General features: G+C 31.8%; 1 protein-coding gene across 2 annotated transcripts; it reads left to right on the top strand.

Annotated features, from left to right (window-relative positions):
• The first annotated feature begins 164 nt into the window (after nt 1-164).
• Nucleotides 165-20,463, top strand: LOC114326834 (RILP-like protein homolog). 2 transcript variants are annotated; one of them, XM_028275289.2, is made up of 7 exons: nt 166-666; nt 3,996-4,241; nt 7,357-7,554; nt 8,977-9,152; nt 9,558-9,653; nt 9,783-9,878; nt 12,354-20,463. In XM_028275289.2, the coding sequence occupies exons 1-7, from the start codon at nt 352-354 to the stop codon at nt 12,463-12,465; spliced, it is 1,239 nt and encodes a 412-aa protein (XP_028131090.1). In that variant the 5' UTR covers nt 166-351; the 3' UTR covers nt 12,466-20,463. The 2 variants fall into 2 exon arrangements, with proteins under 2 accessions (XP_028131092.1, XP_028131090.1); XM_028275291.2 differs by lacking the exon at nt 9,558-9,653 and having other exon boundaries at nt 165-666.
• The last annotated feature ends 1,984 nt before the right edge of the window (nt 20,464-22,447 follow it).

Below are 22,447 nucleotides of genomic sequence, written 5' to 3'. Positions count from 1 at the left end.
AAAGAATCAAAATCCTATAGAAGATAAATTGTTATAATTATGTATGATATTTTAGGTCTTTGCCCTGATTGGTCTAAAAAATAATTATTATTTTGGAGTCTGTACAAGAAGTCGAATGTGACGTCACTATCTGTCACACAAGTGTGACAGACAATCATATGTGTCATGTCATGTCTATCATCTCCATCTCCTAAACTTCAACCTTTAACACTTTTGTTTAAAGTTTAAATGATTTTTGACTGACATTTTCTTCAAAGCATAGGTTTACAATCCTTGAAAATCGATTCATAATATGCGTGATGCGAAAATAAGATTAATCAAGTACATATAAATATATTCAACAGTTAATTCATGCCTCAACAGAGTCATATTATTCTTTTTAATAAAATGGAGGATGTAAGTGATTTGTCAGGGGAAGTAACAGTAGTGGATGTGTATGATATTGCGTCTGATATTGGAAAGGAATGCGAAAAAATTATAGATCAGCATGGGGCTGATGCCATGACTGCTTTAATGCCCAAAGTAATCAATGCATTGGAACTGTTGGAAAACCTGGCTACAAGAAATGAAAGAGAGAATATGTTGTTGCATGAACTACAGGCCAAAATATCTCAGTTAGAAAATGATAAACTCGAAAAAGCTGAGTACAGAAAGAAGTTTGAAAAGGTAACATATTTAGGAATAATTAAAATGTATTTAGTGTCCGAAGAGTATCTTTTATCAGAATATAACGCATCGTGTGCCACGCTCTAATCGAGACACTATGATATCCACGGCCATGAAAGTTAGTTATATGTGTTTATCAAAAATGAGCACCGTGGCCCCTGGCAAAATATCTGTGTCTCATATATGAGCAACGTGGCACGCAATGTTTTAACAGGTCAAATTGGTATCAGTAGGTTTATATAGAAGATATGCAAGATCTATGGGATATTAAATTACTATGTTTTAAACCTTTCTCCTCAAGAGCTTGTGTCCGCTGTTCCATATATAAATAGCTTCAGAACAACATTTCAGTTTTTGTTCTAAGTCACTTTTACAGTTTCCTGCTAATACTACATCAACAACATACATTAAGCAACAGAGAATGTTACCCTGTAGTTTTGCTGTTATCTGATCAAAAACTAATGAGAATAAATCAGGACTAAGATGGAGAAGGACTAAGTACAAGCCTTGTTGTAATCCTACTTTCATATGAAATTTATCAGTCTCTCCCACACCTGTCCTAACACTAGTTGTTACTCTGTCATACATGTCTCTCATAATATTTACATATTCAATGGGGACTCTCTTTTTATTGAGTGTCCACCAAAGAACCTCCTGAGGATCTATATCATATGAAGGGTACAGGGGAAAAAGGAGGAATGTAAGAAGTTTTCATTTTTTGTTTTAATACATTAGATAGGTTATATTCTGTACTTTACTATATGTAAATAACACTAGTTAAAAATGGGTTGTGACATGAGATAACATGAATAATAAAATACCTATACACTAGAAGAAGGGGAATGTCACGCTGTTACCTGTTAAGAAGGGGGAATGTCAGCTGTGAATCTGTCATGCAGAAATAAGTTAAAACGCTTTTATTGTTACACATTGTTTTTGTGTGTAACAACAGAGTAAACATATGATTTAAAAAAAATTACCATATATTATAACAAAACATATCATTAATATTAGTCTTATAACTTTGAAATGCTCTCCTGAAGAATTCAACAAAAGTGACATTCCTCCTTTTTCCTCTGTTCGCTTCATATGCTTTCTCAAGATCAATGAATACCATATGAGCATGTGTTTCTTTATTTCTATATTTTTCCATCAACTGCCTTATAATGAAAATTACATCTGTTGTTGATCTACCCTGCATAGCCAAACTAATTATCAGATATTTTGCTTTCTTTATAATATATCCTTATGTCAATTACTCTCTCCCACATTTTCATGGTTTGACTAAGTAGTTTTATGCCCCTGTACTTGGTTTGTAGATCACTGTATATCTCCCTTGTTTTTGTAAACAAGTACGAATATACCTACTGCTTTTCCATTCATCTGGTGTTTGTCCAAATTACATAATGCTATTAAATGAACCTGTTAGCCAACTTGTTCTTGCCTCTCCTGATGCTGTTCACACTTCTCCAGGAATATAATCTGTTCCAACTACTTTTCCTTTCTTATTTTTTAAGTGCTCGAAGCACTTCCTTTTTCCTCATTTGTTATTTTGGTGACCATTGCTTTTACTGTCTCAGTTAACACATTGCATGTGGATGTCTGATCCTAACATATATTAAAAATGTATACAGTGATTAGCATGCTAATGGGTCTATTGAATAAAAAGAAGTATTTGCTTTTACAAGTATTTAAGTATTTACTTAATAGTAATTGAATAAAGTAATTTCTTTAATGCTTTATTTAATTACTATTAAGTAAATACTTAAATACGAGGAAGTAAAAGCAAATACTTCTTTTTATTCAATAGACCCATTAACTGGCAAAATAGCACAAAAAATGGAAAACGTATTAAGTTATGAAATAAAAAGAATTGAAACTAGTCGAGCTGGTAAATTTAGCAATATTAACATATAAATTTACATATCGCACCCTCAGTGCAAGACTGCAGTAACTCAAAATTTTATAAAAATGAAGTAATCATGGAATTCGATTGTAAACATGCATATCTATCCCCTGTAAAACTTTAGTAACTTTCAAATGCTTAACCGGCTAAATATTACAATAACAACAGTTTAACTATTTTGTGTTTTTGAACATAAGTTCCGTACAAAACTGTTGTAACTCTAATGTAATTTTTGCACGGAACATTGCAATGGATTCGATAAGAAGCAATAACAAGCAATGAAAAAAGTAAGATATTTGTTATTATAATATCTATATCTGTGGTGTTTAATTTTAATATACAGCGCGTCTACGTAATCCATTAACGGCTGAGATAATAAACAAAGATTTTCGAGATCAATCTATTCATGTAAATTTTATGTCCTTTGTGTGATACATATTATATATATTTTTCATAAGATGTGTGCGATGTCGTTTGACCATTTATTTGTTAGATTGGATTAAAACCACATAAATTAAGACTAATTATTTACGACCAAAAAGTATTTTTTCTCATGAAAGGAAAAACAGTTATCTTAAAACTTGTGTATTGACAATACTGAGAGGTCAAAAATATCTATTCTCAGAAAACTTGCCAAAGAACAGCCAAAAATTCAAATGGCCAAAAAGAAAGATTTGGTATACTTATGCCATTCGGGTATGATACCAGAAGCCCACCACAGTTTTTATAAAAATATTTTGGCACAAGATGATGTACGAGAAGAGGACAACAACTATGGTAAAACCTGTCAGCAACGGCCACTAAAAAAGAAAGAACTATTGGCCGATATAGAAAGGTGGCCGGTATTGCCAGTTTTTGTAGTCTAGATATACATAATTGGTTTGGGGAATTTTTAAACTGGCCGTTAGTACAGGTGGCCCGTAACACAGGTTTTACTGTAAAAGTAAACGTGTCTACACTTTTTACAAATTTCTCCCTGCAAAATTGTTGTAACTTTGAAATTCTAATACTAAATGTGATTTTTTTCCGTGCAAAAGTGTTGTAACTTTGAAATTCCTAATTTTTTTTGCATTAATATTATTTTATTTAAATTTTTATTTTTGGTTAATGTAATATAGGCTGAAAAGCATGCAAAATCATTATCAAATGTTAATTTTTCTTAAAACTTGTGTCTTATTTCACCGATATTAGCACGAAAATAAACAAAATCGTCTATCTTGAAATTTACTTATTTTGACTTACTGCAGTCTTGCACTGAGGGTGCGATATATTTGATTGTTTCCCACCTTTACACGTATCAGAGGAGTATGTCAACTTAAACTGTTACTGTGACAGTGGCAGTTGCTAAACTCGTCTGATACGTTATTTTTGAAATTTTTTATTTCTTGTAGATTAGTATTTTCAAATAGAAAGTTCTTTTTAGGAGTTGGAAATCATCGAAGAACAATGGAGATCTGAAACCAAAGAATTGGTTTCCATGGTTTCCAAATTACAAGAAGAAAATCGACGTCTTGTCAAGGAACAAAGTCCAAATCATACACCAGCGAATTTAACCCCTACCACAGAAAACGATATTTTGCAGAGGTTAAAGGATTCTGTCGAAAAGCAGAGAGATGAAATTAGGTTTAAAGAAAAATTGTTACAAGAAAAAAACCTTGATGTAGATAATGTAAGTATTTTTTACTTCTTCTCCATGTACCATATCCTTTCAGAATGTTAGTTACCATCATAGCTATCTTAATTTTATTCACTGCTACCCTAAATAACATGCTTGTATCAATACCACACCAATCCAGAAAGTTCTTCAACCATAAAGTCCTTCTTCGTTCTCGACTGCTTTTGCTATTTTCCCTTGCATAATATTTTGTAGCAACCTATATTTAGGACCTATCATTACATGTCCTAAATACTCCAGCTTTCTCTTGATGCTTTTTATAATCTCGAGTTTCAAATCTTCTCCCCCAAGTAACTTTTAAAATTCTTCTATAGCATATTTCAAAAGCCTCAAGGCGATTTAGATCCATTTTATTCACAGTCCAAGAATTCGATACCATAAAGGAAAACCAAGAACAATAGCAATGAAGTAGGAGGATCCTGGATCCCAATTTTAGGCTTCCGTTACATAATACCTTGCACATCCTGCTAATAGTGGCTCTGGCCTGCTACTCTGGCTTATTTTTTATTGCAGTATATTTCTGAAAAGCACAATATATTCAATTTGTGAGATGTAAATCAATAAGCTTTTCAAAATAAGTTTAATAGATAACATAGGTAACAAGGAAGATCTGTTGTTCTATACAGGGTGATTGATTAGTGGGGTAAAGCTCAATAGATCCGCTATAGTAATAGATAGCAATAAAAGTTAATAACAAAAATTGTAGACAACTTTGAGATTCATATTACAAAATTAGTTAGAATGTTACGGGATGTTCGACTGCCTAGTGGCAGACCAAACTTATTTTTTTTTTTTTAATGGAACATCCTATATTTTATTTTATATTCGAAATCTTCTTAACTTCCCCATCACAAAAATATAAAGGATTGTTATGTTGTACATGGTATTTACAAAGTTATAACCAATTTTATATGAAAATCTTAACAAGTTCAGCTCCCTGTATAAATGAAATTAAGCACAACAGTATTGGTTTATTGGTGCCATATTTTTTACTGACTGAAAATTTTGAAGAATGGCTGATATTGCTAATTCTCTTTATATCGAATACAGGGTGAGTCAAAACGCGAGTACATTATTTTCTCAGTAATTTTAAATGGAATACCCTGTATTTTATACCACTATTGAAAAGTACCGTTACCATACTTTAATTTTTTCATAATATTCCCTATGTCTAAATTTAATAGTTTTCGAAATATTTTCATTTTTCAGAGCAAATTATTAATTAGGGGCCTAAATCTTTCCAAATTTTAAGTAAGCCATGACTGAATTTTTTAAAACTGATAATTTAATATTACTGATTATCAATCCGGTAATCAATGTAACAATATAGCAAATAAAGAAAGAAAAATAATTTATTAGTAATAAATTTTACAAAAAAAAAACCTAACCACAACATCCAACATTTTTGAAGCAATTAAAAACTACTTTAAAAAGAACAAAAAATAATGTATCAGTAAAAAATTTTACAAAAAAAAACATAAACAAAATACAACATTTTTGAAAAAATTAAAAGCTACTTTTAATAAAATATTTTATATATTTAATTACATAAGGTGTTCAAAATGAGTTGAGTGAATGAGTTACTTACACTACGAAGCATTTGTAAATTAACACTTCGAAATACACTTTGTATTATATTTTTCATCTCTTCCCTTGTTGTTGGAGGCATTTTATAACCTTCATTTTTAACGTAACCCCAAAAAAAATCAGTCCAGTTTATTAAATTTTGGTGATCTGGGTGGCCACGCTACTGGTCCCTCGAAAACTAATAAATTTAGACATAGGGAATGTTGTATACAAATTAAACTACGATAATGGTACTTTTCAATAGTGATATAAAATACAGGGTGTTTCATTTAAAATTACTGAGAAAATAATGTACTTGCGTTTTGACTCACCCTGTATTCGATATAAAGAAAATTAGCAATGTCAATCATTTTTAAAAATTTTGACAATAAATAAAAAAATATGACATCAAGAAACCATTGCCGCTGTACTTATTTTTATTTATACAGGGAGCTGAACTTATTACGATTTTCATAGAAAATTGGTTATAACTTTTTAAATACCCTGTATAACATAACAGATCTTTATATTTTTGTCATGTGAAAATTAAGAAGATTTCGAATATAAGATAAAATATAGGATATTCCATTTAAAAAAAACATAAGTTTGGTCTGCCACGATGTTATCGAACAACCTGTAACATTCTAATTAATTTTAAGGGGCTATCCTAGTGTAAAAGTACGAAATCCATATACTTTCTTTGGGAATTTCTAAAATAAAAATTACTGTACCAATTGTTTTGAAAATTTACATGAGCATTTATTATAAAAAGAAGTACATGTAAAACAATTTTCATAAAAAAATATTAAAAATTGAACGATTTATGCCCCATTTACTGGCACCGTGAAAATAAAAACGTGACCCCACTGCTGCAGTGATTGGGACTAATAGAGATCCTGAAACATAAAATTTTAAAGTGATTATTGAAATATAAGTTATTTCCTGTACCATCAACTAGGATTTTTGAAAAATATTAAAATTTGGAAAAATGGCGAAGTATTGAATTTTTTTTTAATTAGAGAAAACATTTTCAGTTTCAAAAACCTCCAAATTGACATTTTTTATCCCATCAAAAAACCCCTAGTTGATGGTATAGAAAATAAATTATATTTCAATAATAATTTTGAAATTTTATGTTTCAGGATCTCTATTAGGCCCAATCACTGCAGCAGTGGAGCTATGTTTTTATTTTCACGGTGCCAGTAGATGGCGTATAATTAATTTAATTTTCTATATTTTTTTATGAAAATTGTTTTACATGTACTTCTTATAATAAATGCTCATACAAATTTTCAAAAGAATTGGTAGAGTACTTTTTAATTTAGAAATTCCCAAAAAAGTCTATGATTTTTGTACTATTACACTAGGATAGCCCCTTAAAATATGAAGCTCAAAGTTGGCTATAATTTTTGTTATTAACTTTTATCGCTATTTATTAACTATAACGGTTCTACGGAGCTTTACCCCACTAATCAATCACCCTGTATAATAATATCCTACTAGCAAATTTTATGTTTATGTTTATAAATAATATATTTTCCAGTTAAAGACTCAAGTTGAAAAATTGACCAGTTCCAGTAAAGAGCTACGACGAAAACATAAATCGATGCAGAATCAAGTGAGAACGCTTTGTGATGAAAGGGCGGACTTCCTAGTGCAGTTACAGGATCAACAGAGGGACATATCAGCACTTAGGCAAAGATTAGGTCTAGCACAAAAAGAAAACGAAGATCTGGTAAAGGTATATTTATCGTCTTTATATTTTTTTGAATATATACTTTCAAAAACTATTTCCGGATTGGATATATGAAAAAAACTTTATTTTTACTTATCATATCACTTATTTATACTAAACTTACGTGCATAGAAATCGGCCCACTTAATAATTTGGTCATTTTTGATGTCTCATATTTCCTAAACCTGTTGGCCGATTTAAGAGATTTTTGAACATGTTATAGCCTGATTGTTTAACAATACCACTGTAATAATATTGTTGCTAAACAGGTAAATTTTCATTGTATACCGAATGTACCAATCAAACTGTGTTTTTTTCTCAAAGTTCGCATCACCCTGTGGAATAGTCTAGCATTTATAAAATACTTAAATTAAAACCCAACTATAGCCTCAGGTTTTCTTAACATTCTGTTTTTTTATTCATTCGTTTATATTGGATAATAAAAAAGTTAGGTACTTTAACAACTAGACATGTTCTTCATCAATACACGGTATTTTTAAATAAGTGCGACAAACTTTAAGGGGTAATTCTGCATGAAAAAATAATGACACTTGTCTTGATAAACGTATGTCCGCAAATGTTTCGTTTCAGAGATACGGGATGTTGAATTTTTCTTACAAACTGACTATTTATTTATTGCTTTAAAACCAGTTGAGATATGCAAATGAAATTTGGTAGATTTTAAGAGATAGTTATTGCGGATTTTTTTACATAAAATTAAGAATTTTATATTCACCGTTAGTGTGCATACGGGTAATATGATCGGTCATATTACACGTATGCGCGCTAATGGTGAATATTTAATTCTTAATTGTACGTCAGAAAATGTGCAATAATTACGTCTTAAAACCCACCAAATTTCATTGGCATATCTCAACCGGTTTTAAAGCAATAAAATAAATCGTCAGTTTGTAAGAAAAAATTCAACATCCCGTATCTCGGAAATGAAACGGACATACGTTTATAAAGCCAACTGTCATTATTTTTTCATGCAACATTACCCATTAAAGTTTGTCTCACTTATTTAGAAACACCGTATATTGATGAAGAACATGTCTAGTTGTTAAAGTACCTAACTTTTTTATTATCCAACATAGACGAATTAATCAAAAACCAGAATTTTAAGAAAACCTGAGGCTATAGTTGGGGTTTAATTTCAGTATTTTATAAATGCTAGAATATTCCACAGGGTGATGCGAACTTTGAGAAAAAACACAGTTTGATTGGTACACATGGTATACAATGAAAGTTTACCTGTTTCGCAACAATATTATTGCAGTGGTATTGTTAAAGAATCAGACTATAACATTTTCAAAAAATCACTTAAATCGGCCAACAAATTTAGGAAATATGAGACATCGAAAATGACCAAATTTTTAAGTGGGCCGATTTCTATGCACGTAAGTTTATTATGCAATCATTTTTTAGAGTGATGTGCCAATACCGAGCAATATGGCGATGTTCGATTTAGATGACCCAAATAGACCAAGATTTACAACGCAAGAATTAAAAGATATTTTACACGAACGCAACGAACTTAAAGCTAAAGTTAGTGATTTAGAGGATGAATTGGAAACATATCGACCAAAGAAAAAAGAGGAAACGTAGGTTAAATAAAAAAAATCATGATAATAATGTCTATACGTGTTTCGCATTAAGACCGGAACGTGGCTTAGATAGGCCAATGTATTTTTTATGGACGACAGAAGCGCGCCGATGCTATGCCACACTGACTAGAATGAATCGTATATCGGTAGTCGAGTAGCCACCCGTGCCCGTGAGGTTTGGCAACACTGATCTGCATAAGCGCAATGTTCCGTTCTTAATGTGAAACATAATCTTTTAATACTTTGAATTTCTATTATCTGCTTCTACTAACAGATAAATCCAAAGAATTTTTAACACTTTATACCTGCAATTTCATATTTACTTAACAATTTTATTTTGTGTTTTTATTTTGTACTTTTTTGTTTATTTTTTGTTAAATTTTTGTTTATTTTTATTCATAGCATCAAAATACTTATTCCGTTAATGGAACAAATTGAGATGATATATGAGAATGTAGTAGGTCCAAAACAAAACACTAGTCCAGTTTTAGATGAACCGTAAGTTTATTTGTTTTTCTGTTGGAATTTTGTTTATTTTAATTAGTTATTCATTTTCTTTCTTTTTTTTTTTGCTAAGTTTCAATTTATATTTGTTGAGTTATTCTGGTAACTTTGTTTGCTTTTCAGCCCCTTGGATGAAGATGCTCCAGTGCAAGGTCCTCTTCCATACGAACCTGATGATGCTCCTTGGAAAAAAACCACTGAATCCGGCATTAGGAAGTTGTAAGTACTCTTTTAATCAACGATATATGTTTAAATCTACTTTTACTTATAATTTCATGTTTACATCCAGTGTTTAAAATATAAGATGGCATATTTAGAATTTGATTACTTGAAACCTGTATAAAGTCCTTAAAAAGTTGCTAAAACAGTTTTTGAAGAAGATACTAAGTAAAAAATTCAACTAATTTTAATAGGCCTATGTTTTGTCTAAGCTAATTTTTAAAGCTAAAACTGACTAACCAAATAAACACTGACTCAATTCGAAATAATTGCCAAAAGTATCTATTAATAATAGCATATGGCATTTTGCCGGGGAGATCCATTCAGACAGGTTCTGGCGTCACTGCATCTTTAACTTTATTTGAAGTGGCAAATGTCGATACACACTAACCCAGGGGGACCGACGCACGGCTTAACGTGACCTCCGAAGTACGGTGAATGGCTCGTATCATTTTTATAAATGAAATTGTCGTTGTTGGTGCCGAGATTCGAACTCGTGCGCTCTGGATTATGAAGCCAATAACGTGCCGCTGAGCTACGACCGTTCACAGTATAAAACTACTAATAAACGAAGAAACAACAATGGATGACTGATGAAATCTGGAGACTAATAATAAACAGACGAAACCAGAAAAATAAAAACACTGAAGAATACAACAAAATCAATAAAGAAATCAGAAGAAAAATCCGAGATGCAAAAGAAAAATGCTACAGGGTCAGGCATCGAAACGAGTGTCGAAGGAAACCATGTGAAGAAGGAGATATATGTTTTTTATATCATAAATATTATTTAAATGAATTAAAAGGAACTTACCACAGTCTGTGGATTTTTTACAACTCAAAAACTTATAAATTAGGGTCGTGTGCCATCTAGGCGAAGAAATCAGAATGCAAGACAATGGAGGTGTTTGTTTATTTAATACTTTTAGTCAGACGAATTAATAATCGAAGAGCAATATAAAAATTATTGATGGGTGTTTAAAAAAAGAGTGTAGCTGCGTGTACCCAGACATTTTTAATAATAGGAGATGGAAACGAGACGTAGTCTAGGCAATTATGACTGATGAAGTAGTTTTCAATCCTAATAGCAAAATTAATAATATTGAAAATATTAAAAATATTACTAAAAGATTTTTAAATTGAAAACTTATTGGTACATTTCCCTGGTGACACCTCCAAGGCTTCTACAATTTGCAAGCCAAATGGATGCTGCAGTGAAGACAAAAGGGAAGGAATTCTATACTATGCAATTCAAATCCCCCGTCTGCAGCTTGGTAAAGTTCCAACGGAAAATGCACCTGGTTACTCTACGGAGTAATACGACTATAAAATAAAAATGTATACCATTTTTATTCAGTTCCAATGCGAAGGCAAAACAATCTTACTTTTTAATTAGAATACGGAGCGCAGTCCAGTCCTCTGAATCGCGATTTTCGGCTCTTATTGGAGCCTCATCGGAAAGAACGTAGGCACTGTTCTCCATACCCTACTGACCAGCGCCGAGAGTTTTTCCCACCCATTGCAACCGAAGTGAAGGTATTAGGTGACTAGCGTCATCTGGCAATTGAAAGATGAAGTAGTTTTCAATCATAATAGCAAAATTAATAATATTGAAAATATTAAAAATATTACTAACAGATTTTTAAATTGAAAACTTATTGGTACATTTCCCTGGTGACACCTCCAAGGCTTCTACAATTTGCAAGCCAAATGGATGCTGCAGTGAAGACAAAGGGAAGGAGTTCTACACTATGCAATTCAAATCCCCCGTCTGCAGCTTGGTAAAGTTCCAACGGAAAATGCACCTGGTTACTCTACGGAGTAATACGACTATAAAATATAAATGTATACCAGTATACCATCGGAAAGAACGTAGGCACTGTTCTCCATACCCTAACTGACCAGCGCCGAGAGTGTTTCCCACCCATTGCAACCGAAGTGAAGGTATTAGGTGACTAGCGTCATCTGGCAATTGAAAGATGAAGTAGTTTTCAATCCTAATAGCAAAATTAATAATATTGAAAATATTAAAAATATTACTAAAAGATTTTTAAATTGAAAACTTATTGGTACATTTCCCTGGTGACACCTCCAAGGCTTCTACAATTTGCAAGCCAAATGGATGCTGCAGTGAAGACAAAGGGAAGGAATTCTACACTATGCAATTCAAATCCCCCGTTTGCAGCTTGGTAAAGTTCCAACGGAAAATGCACCTGGTTACTCTACGGAGTAATACGACTATAAAATAAAAATGTATACCATTTCTATTCAGTTGCAATGCGAAGGCAAAACAATCTTACTTTTCAATTAGAATACGGAGCAATTATGACTGTCTACGAAAGATTATGGGTACAGCGCTGACCAAAAGTTTTAAGCTTTAGGAAAATTTAAATGCTACAATGTATTATTTTTCATTATTACAGCTAGTGATAACTTGGATTACGATATGGTATTAAACAATTTTTTCTTTTCTAGTTTTCGGAAGCTCTTTTCGGAGAACAGTAACGGTAGCAGTTTTCCAAAGCGTAGTCTCTCCACATTGTCTAAGATGGCTCTGTCTTCAACTAGCGAACCAGTGTCTATATAAATTTGAATCGGTTTCATCGTATGGATCATTGTGTAGTGCCATTATCGAATCTCACTTAGGAACAGGTTATGTACATCATTCTATGTAACAGAAGAACCATTGCACTCGAATACATAGACAACTAGATCAAGTATAATTTTGGATATTGTGATAAGTTAACGGTAAAGCAGTTAGAAGAATCTTTTGAAACAGTATTTATTCGTACTAGCATATTTTTGAAGTAAGTACCGTTTTAAAATAAGAAACAATAAAAAAACTATACAGTAATCGTAAATTATGGTGAGGTTGCGCTGCGCACTTTTACTGCGCAATCCTAACCATAGCCGCGATGTAAACGAACTATAGGGGGCGCTTTGACAGATGCCGAGCTGATTGAGAATGTAGGAAAACAAACCAAACTGCCATAGCTGTAGCACATGAAACATCGCTTAAGTGAAGCATCACTCATTCGTTTCGGGCCCCACGTTGGGCGCCAGTGAAACGAATTAGGCGATGGACTACCCCAGCTAATTGAAATAATATTCGAAAATATTACCGCAATCATCCAAGATAGCCATCGCTACACCCTTAGCTTAGCTCAGTCTCTCAAGGTGTGTGTTCGTCTTGTCCTAATCTTAGAAATGAACTATGAAAATTCGGAATGAAGCAAACAAAACAGTACTAATCATGTTTATTATTCGACAAAGATATAATAAAAATATGACTTAGTAAATGCATTAACAAATATATTCAAATTCTTGCCAAAAACTTAACAATTTGTAGATTATACTTATGGCTTTGGTATCTGGTTCGATGGTAACTTCTTGATGTCGAATGGTACTGCTGTAGACTTCTTATAGATCTGGGCGGATATTCGGCCTCAGATCCCTGCAGCTGAAGATGTTGGGTGCTGTAGTCTGGATGTCATGGTCTCATTCTTCGCCTTAAAATTGCATCACCGGTGATAGGCTTGAAGCTCCCGAAGGGAGGACTGATCTTTATTCCCAAAAACTATAAGATAAAGACACATATCAATCATTAAGAAGAAAAACCAAATTTTGCCACGTCTGCCATTCTTTTAAGAAATAATCAAAAAGAGTAGCAGATGACAAGAATAAATTAAATGGAATTAAGATTGAATATTACTAGTTAAAATTTATTTACTAAAAGCATATTAATAGATGAAATGAAATATAGAAACCAAACACATGGTTGAACATTTGAAGGTTAGGTATAAGAAAAAATTATAAAAAATTAAAAGTAGGCTATAAAAAGCTTAGAACAAAACTCACCCCAAGAGAATAATAAGTCTGCAAATAGATAGCTATTATCAGCTCTGTAATTGCCTTTTATAAGATTACCACCACCATTTTGAGAATTGAAATGACAGCGTGAACTGTAGAAAGGTAGGCATGTTCCGTATTAAGGCAGATATTTACAGAGTAAGAATACACGGGGTATGTTCAGTATGATGATTTAGATGTTAGATGAAAAGAGATATATTAAATAGAAGATAATAAAAGAGGATAATAAAAGAAGGCTCCAACGAGTTTTTAACGAAGAAAACTGGTAAAACAAATAGAAGAAAATTATTGTTAATGAAATATTAAAGAAAATAAAGTAAAATAATTATTTAAAAATAAAGTATCAAAAATGTGACGTTTGTAACGTTACAGTACGAAGTTAGAAGGCGAAGGAATGGAAGCTAATTTTAGAACAGGGCAAGACCCACTGGGAGTTGTAGAGCCAATGAAGACGTTTGTTATCATTATGAATTTCGTCATTTTAGCGATTTAAGTTTATAATTAGTGAAATTACTTTACTTTTTTTTGTCTATATCAATATTCTACATCTGAATAAACCATGTTTATTTGAATTACAAGTTCTACTGGGTATTTGCTACTCACCTATGGTAATGTTCTTAAATTGATCGTCGTTCAAGCTTTTAGTATCTCAGATACCTTACAGAATGAATTTTTCAGCTTCTAATCAAATACAAGATGGGGGAAGTCCCGACTTGAGACGAAAATACATCGTTAGGCGCACCTCGTCATAATTGCATATCATAACGTCTTAACGCGTTTTGTGTACTTTTTTTTAATTTCAAAACGATACTTACTTAAAAAATATACCTCGTAATTGTCTTCCATTTTTTAAATGAAAACTGTAGTTGAATATAATTTTATAGGGAATTTCAAAATCTCCAACTTCCAATCTCCTCTTCCAAGAGCGTATGTCCACCAACTCCTCCACTTCCTTCTAGGATCCCTTACAAACATCAGATCAACGAACAAATACCAAACTCCCAAAGCACAGGGCACTGCCTATCTCGGCCCAAGAAACAGGTAGGTCTTTTAAATATGTCCCAAGTCGGCGCAAAGATTAAAACTGCCCGAAATAAAATATACCAGCTCCGCTCATGGGATATTAATTATTACTATCAAATAATTTTACATCTCATTAAAAAAAATACATTTATAGTATTTTTACTACAAAAGCGATATTACGTAGGTCAAAATTTTTGACGTAAGAGAACTGTCAAAACATTAGAATGTGACTTTTCATTATTGCCATTAAACATGGCAATAATGAAAAGTCACATTCTAATGTTTTGACAGTTCTCTTACGTCAAAAATTTTGACCTACGTAATATCGCTTTTGTAGTAAAAATACTATATACAATATCTTTATTAAATAGATATATTATACAAAAACATATTCAAGTTATTGTATTATAACATATTCAAGACTTGTCTTTCTAATAAGTTTTCTGATTCTGGATCATGATTATGATTATTGGTTATACTAGTTGTAATTCGATTCTTATTTTTTGCAATTGTTTTGATGAAATCTTTGCAATTATCCTTTACTCCACTTATCTCCACTTTGTTTCACCTGAAGCTAATTTTCGTATTTGTTCTTTAAATTTATAATGTTCACACACTAATTAATAACAATTTTCCTAATTAGTAGTTGATTGAAAGATAAATTGATTCCACTACGAGGTGTCGAGCACGTAACAGCGGTCTGTATTTTGTCGTGCTTTGTAAAACATAGTGCAAAAACAGTGACATTCGTGTACCTTCAACTAGAAATAATTGTTTTTGACTACATGAGCAGTGGCGTAACAGATACCCAAACAGTCAATATGTCTCAAACATCTAACCAGGCTTTATCCTATGTATCAGTAGCGAAATCGATTCCACGGCCAACATTTCCAACCAAGAGAATCTGTTTCTTAAATTCGCAAAGAACCCAAAATTTCTGTACAATATTCAAGGAAGGGGTATTCAGGGTAGAATGTTTTTCTACGTTAATAAGAAATTTTTCCTAATCTATAATTCCAAGATAAAATTATTATTATACCTACTAATACCTACCTGTTAATCTTCAAGCCGACCTGGGGGGTTTAAAATGTACCTGGGGTATCATAAAGGACTGAAGGATTATAGTGAGCCGAGATGGGAATACCCCAAAGCACATTATGTAGATCCATGGCATTCCCAAAGTATATAGATCTTTTGTTTTTGTAATTTTAGTTTTCTAAAGGGTAATTTTGTCAAATACTGCAATCTAGAAAACAACGATCTGAATATCGATTATTAAAATCGAAACCGTTGTCAAAGTACAAAGCAAATATCAATTAATATTCCTATATCTGATATGTTTCTTATTCTACAACAAGCTGTTCTCTTTTTGACGGTTTCATGTAACCCAAAGTGCTTTCATTCCGCTGGGAGCGTTAACTATGTACACTCTGACGACGCGGGGGACGATCTTATGTGTATGCTTTATGTGTGATTTACAAAAACAAGAGATTATTTAAAATTTTACTATTAATGGTGTGCTAATGTATTAATACATTATTAAAAATTTGCTATAAATACTCAATGTGGTAGAACTTGTCTGATAGAATACATTAATATAGTTTACGAAGAGATTTTAATATCAAGCCTTTTTAATTCCTATAAAGTTGAACTTTTGCTTCCTCTGCTGCTTTTTCTTCTTAAGTATAGTATTTTTTAAGATAATACCACCATAATTCGGTCTTAAATTTATATGAAATATAGCTTTTTAGTGATTTTCACCAAGCAAGGGTTAGGAACTTTTGTGAACCATTGTATTTTGTATAATAAAAATGGTATTGTGCTTTGTCCCGGATTGGAAACATTATAGTGAATGAGGGATATGTAGATTCTTTGTTTCCAAAGGATCTGGTTGAAAAGAAGAGGTCATTACTAAGGTAAGAAAATATAGTAAACTAAGGCTCAGTTTTTCAGTAACTGGTTAAAATTTTGGTTAGCTAACCTAGTTTAAATTTTAACCAATATCATGATACTATAAATAATTATTTATGTTGTTTATAGTATCATGGTTAAACCATCTATTCTAATGGGTATCGGTTAAAATCTTGGTCAACTTAAACGGGTTTAAATGCTAACCTAGTACTGAAAAACTGATTAACCATAAATATTTCGGTGACCAAAAAATAAATAGGTTAACCCAGCACTGAAAAACCGACCCTAAAAGAACTAAATTTATCGCCCGTCCCCCACGGCTTACAAATTCTGCCACCATGAGAAGCACTGTCGAAATGTCATATCCCCTCCATGTCAACCCTCCCAAGCGGATAAACTATTGACTTTCACATTCCTAATACAGTTTTTTTAATATGAAACTTTACAAATTATGTGAATATTTTCGTGACTGTCATTGTTTATAAGATAAAAGTATATATCAGTGGTTCTCAACCTTTTTGAGTCATGTACCAGAAAATTCTTTCAATTATTTTTGGTACCATGTAACTGAAATACCTATCAAGTTAGGTAATCTAATTAACTACAAATATGCTGGGTTTTGGCTGTGTTTTGTATACCACCGAAAATAATGATATGTACCACCAGTGTTATATACAGATTGAGAACCCCTGAGTATAGATTATATCCCATACCAAGAGAAAACTAACTTTTTAATAATTATGTTATTTTGTTAAAACTTGTATGCTAGATTTCATCAAATACGAAAAAGTAATGGTAAATTGTATATGGTTATACATTATCCATCTTAACGAAGAGATTCTGAAATATTTGGAAGGCAATTATAAAAATATTTATAGAAAAGTTGGAATTTTATAAAGAAACACTATCCCCTAAGCATTGTATGTAATAAATATTAGTACTGTTTGATGAAGACATATTTATAAGTATTATGTACTATCAAAACTAGATGTGTTATTTTTGTTTGAAACATCTTAGTTTGTTCATGTTTTAGTTTGAATCTATACATTTCAAATTAGGCGAGTCTGTAAGTTTAGTCTTATGGTCTACTAAATGTTAGAATAGCTTAAAGCTTGATTCATCTCGGTAAAACGATTACCCGATATTCAAACTCTTGAGTAGTAGGAGCCAGTGAAGAAGCTGGTTACAATATCTTCCTAGTATATCATTTGGCTACAGCATATTGGCTATATGATTGAATTTTTTACACAAATAGTACTGACATGTTTTTAAAGTAAGTCTTTTTGTGTTTCCTTTACACCAGCATAAAAAGACATATCTTCACAATAGGTTTAACCAAAACACTACATAATGCATTACAACGTAGGTCTACATAACAATATGTATATACTCAAATCATCAGTGATCGCGGTCTCTGTTTAAAATCACCGTTATCTAAAAATCACGGTCACTGATCACGGCGTAATTTAAAAATCACCACATTCGCCATCACTAGTATTATCGTGTCTCAATAGGTGGCCTAGATATTCAAGTTTTCTTTGTTTAATTTTGCTCACGATTTCTTTCTCTTTTCCAATTCTGTGAATTACCTCTATGTTGGTGACATGTTCGGTCCAGAATATACAAAGAATGAGTCTGTACACCCACATTTCGAATGCTTCTGGTTTTTTCTCACAGAACACGTGTCGTTAACCTACAAACGCTCATTTTTTAAATATTTTGTGACCCATGCAGTCACTGCAGAGAACTGATATCACATGCAGTCGATGCATCAGATGCACGAAGGTAGAATGTAGAAATGCAATATTCTTTCTAAATATAGCTTTAATAAATCTCGTTATAAAAATCTCCCTTGTTGCAAAATATTATGGCATAGATATCGGAATTGTGCAGACAGTGATTACAATGTTCATCGTATTTGATTATCCATAAGTGAACGAAGTAATCATGGAACACAAAGATCGCTGTATAAAGCTCACTGATTGAGGTAGGTGAACAACGTGTCAGTGTCTGCTCTCTTTGAGTGTTTTGTCAAAGGTCTACAAACAATTTTTCATCATAAAAGGACATTTTAACAGGTTTTTTTCTACTTGCTTACTATTTTACATTATAATTATAACAGCACCGTTAGTAGCATTATGAATCGCAGAGATTTCTTAATAACAAGTTAAGTTACATTTTGCGCATGCGCCAAATAGCCACTGCAGCACTACAATGGTAGAATTTTAAAACGTACTTTAAAAACATATCTGGTACTTCCATTTATTTAATTCGCACTGTTTTAGTTCATACAGTGCTAGTCAAAAGTCTCCTCCCCCTTGTATCTTTTGAACGATTATACTTATAATAGTGAAATTTTGAGGTAGGAAATAAACGGACGTAAGCTTCTCAAATAGTCATAACAGGTGACGTAATAGTGATAGATGACGTTACAGAGCCACTTTGACCGATAATTTTAAATAGGACTTTATGTCAAGTGATATCTCGTTTGAATTTATTGAGAATACCTATTCAATCATACTAATTTTGTTTGGTTTTAAGTTGATTTTGATGAATAAATTAAATAAATATAAAATTGTAGTTTCGCATTTAATTAATAAAAATTCAAACGTCCGCCTATGGTTACTTGTCAAAAAAAATTGACGTTGACGTAAAAACAACTGGAAAATTGAAAAACGTCAACTTTTTTGACAAGTAACCGTAGACGGACATTTGAATTTTTATTAATTAAATGCGAAACTTCAATTTTATATTTATTTAATTTATTTATCAAAATCAACTTATGACCCAAACAAAATTAGTACGATTGAATAAGTATTTTCAATATTTTTCAAACGAGATATTACTGGCCATAAGCTGACATTTAAAATGATGGGTCAAAGTGGCTCTGTAACGTCATCTATCACTATTACGTCACCTGTTATGACTATTTGAGAAGCTTACGTCCGATTATTTCCTCCCAAATTTCACTATTGTATGTACCTATAACCGTTCAAAAGATACGAGGGGGGAGGGGACTTTTGACTAGCACTGTATAACTTTTAAGCAGTTTGCAGTGTCACCGTACTTTTTGTTGTGATCATATTTCATATACAGTGATGAACGTACTAATAACCGGTCAAATAACGCAAAAGATGGAAAACATATTAAGTTGTGAGATAAAAAGGGATGAACCTAGTAGAGGTGTTAAATTTAGCGATAGTAACTTAAAAATTGACATTATATTGATCGTTTCCCACCTTTAGACGTATCGGACGAGTTTGAGAAATTCCACTGTCACAGTGACAGTTTTAGTTGACATACTCCTCTGATACGTCTAAAGGTGGGAAACAATCAACATAATGTCGATGTATATGTTACCATCGCTAATTTTAACACATCTACTAGTTTTATTTTTTTATCTCACAATTTAATAGGTTTTCCATCTTTTGCGCTATTTTGCCGGTTATTAGCGCGCTCCTCACTGTATTTTGTTAAATATTGTCTTATTTTGAGTGACAGTCTTTTTAGTTTCAAACAAATAGGAACTGATTGTATTAGTTTGATTAATTGTAATGTTTATATCCATAAATAATTGGTTAGGAGTATTATTTATTATTTTATTTTATATTTAATATGTATCTTTTTCGAATCTGAACCACAGAAGGCAAATTTGTTTAAAGAACTTTGGCCGTTAATCGGTATAACATGTTTTTTGTTGACAAATTAACATTTGTATTATTACCTTTTATACTCATTTTTATATCGTTTTTATTTTAAATATATTACTTACGTTACTGTACTTGTTGGTTGTGTATTTATTATACCCAAATTACCTCCTTTTATTATTTTATTATTTTTTTTTCGAGGGAGACTAGGCTGTGATAAAAATAAGAAATAATAACCTTACCGTAGCATTTTTCTTATTTTTTAATTCCCTACCCATTTTGATGAATCACAGGCGCCTATAATAAAGAAGGAAGAAGAAGAAGATAAAATGGACGATTTGAAATGTATCAAATTATCCATCAATTTACTGAATATTTGATACCAACCGTCTGTTCTCAAAGGAGTTCTGCTTTCAACAGTCGAAAGCCCTAACTAAATCAAAGAATAGAGTCGTATTTATATGTACATAACTTCTTTTCAATCGTATCATCAACAGATTGTACAAATTCGATAGTAGCAGTTTCACAAGAATGTTATACTCATGTTTTACTTCCACAAATACGAGATTTGATAAGAGATAACAATTTCGAAAGCAAACCTAATGACAGAAAAAAAGAGCTTGGACCTGCTTCAAAAATGTGATAAAATTAAAAAAAAATCAAAAACCATGAATTAAAATACATTCATATAAACACAATGCAAAAGAAAACAGTGAACATTAAATTTTTATTGTAAAATTCATATAAAATCGTTTATATTTGTAATTAATTTAAAAGTTTTCTTTTAAAATGAATAGCAATATAAGCCATTACGATTGAAAATACTGCTGCTAAAAGTTCACAAGGTATCCAAGGTGTCCCATATACACCAGTGTGGTTAATGTTTATTGTAGTAAACACTGAAACATGAGCAAACGTTTCGCCAGCTCTTACTGCCTTTTTGAGAGCAATATACCCAGTCTCATTATAAGTTTTTATAACAATATTGCCCTTTTTTTGCCGTTTTCAAATCTTCAGTCCAACTAATTTGGTATTCGTTGTCCCCTTTTTTTAATTTAAATGAAAGCCATTTCGATATTACATTTTTATTGTAAAATTTATATAAAATCGTTTATTTTTGTAATTAATTTAAAAGTTTTGTTCTAAAATGACTAGCAATATAAGCCAGCACGACTGAAAATACTGCTGGATAAAAGTTCACAAGATATCCAAGATCCCCATATACACCAGAATGTGGTTAATATTTATTGTAGTAAACACTAGAACATGAGCAAACGTTTCACCAGCTCTTACTGCTTTTTTGAGAGCGATATATCCAGTCTCATTATAAATTTTTATAGTAATATTGCTCGTTTTTGCCGTTTTCTCATCTTCAGTCCAATTAATTTGGTATTTTTTGTCCCCTCTGATGAATTTAAATGAAAGCAATTTCAAGATTACATTTTTATTGTAAAATTCATATAAAATCGTTTATTTTTGTAATTAATTTAAAAGTTTTGTCCTAAAATGAATAGCAAAATAAGAAACCACGATTGAAAAAACTGCTGCTAAAAGTTCACCAGATATCCAAGGTCCCCCATATACACCAGTGTGGTTAATGTTTATTGTAGTAAATACTGGAACAAGAGCAAACGTTTCACCAGCTCGTACTGCCTTTTTGAGGGCAATATATCCAGTCTCATTATAAATTTTTATAGCGATATTGCCAGTTTTTACGGTTTTGACATCTTCAGTCCAACTAATTTGGTATTTGTTGTCTCATTTGTTGAATTTAAATGAAAGCAATTTCAAGATTACATTTTTATTGTAAAATTCATGTAAAATTGTTTATATTTTAATTTAATTTAAAAGTTTTGTTCTAAAATGAATAGCAATATAAGCCACAACGATTGAGAATACTGCTGCTAAAAGTTCGCAAGATATCCAAGGTCACCCATATACACCAGTGTGGTTAATATTTATTGTAGTAAACACTGAACATAAGCAAAAGTTTCACCAGCTCTTACTGCCTTTTTTAGAGCAATATATCCAGTCTCGTTATAAATTTTTATTGCAATATTGCCCGTTGTTGCTCACATCTTCAGTCCAACTAATTTGGTATTTGTTGCCCCCTTTGTT

This window comes from Diabrotica virgifera, chromosome 3 (assembly GCF_917563875.1).
Source record: "Diabrotica virgifera virgifera chromosome 3, PGI_DIABVI_V3a".
In the NCBI taxonomy this organism is placed as follows: Eukaryota; Metazoa; Arthropoda; class Insecta; order Coleoptera; family Chrysomelidae; genus Diabrotica; species Diabrotica virgifera.
This window is presented reverse-complemented; position numbering and strand designations above follow the sequence as displayed.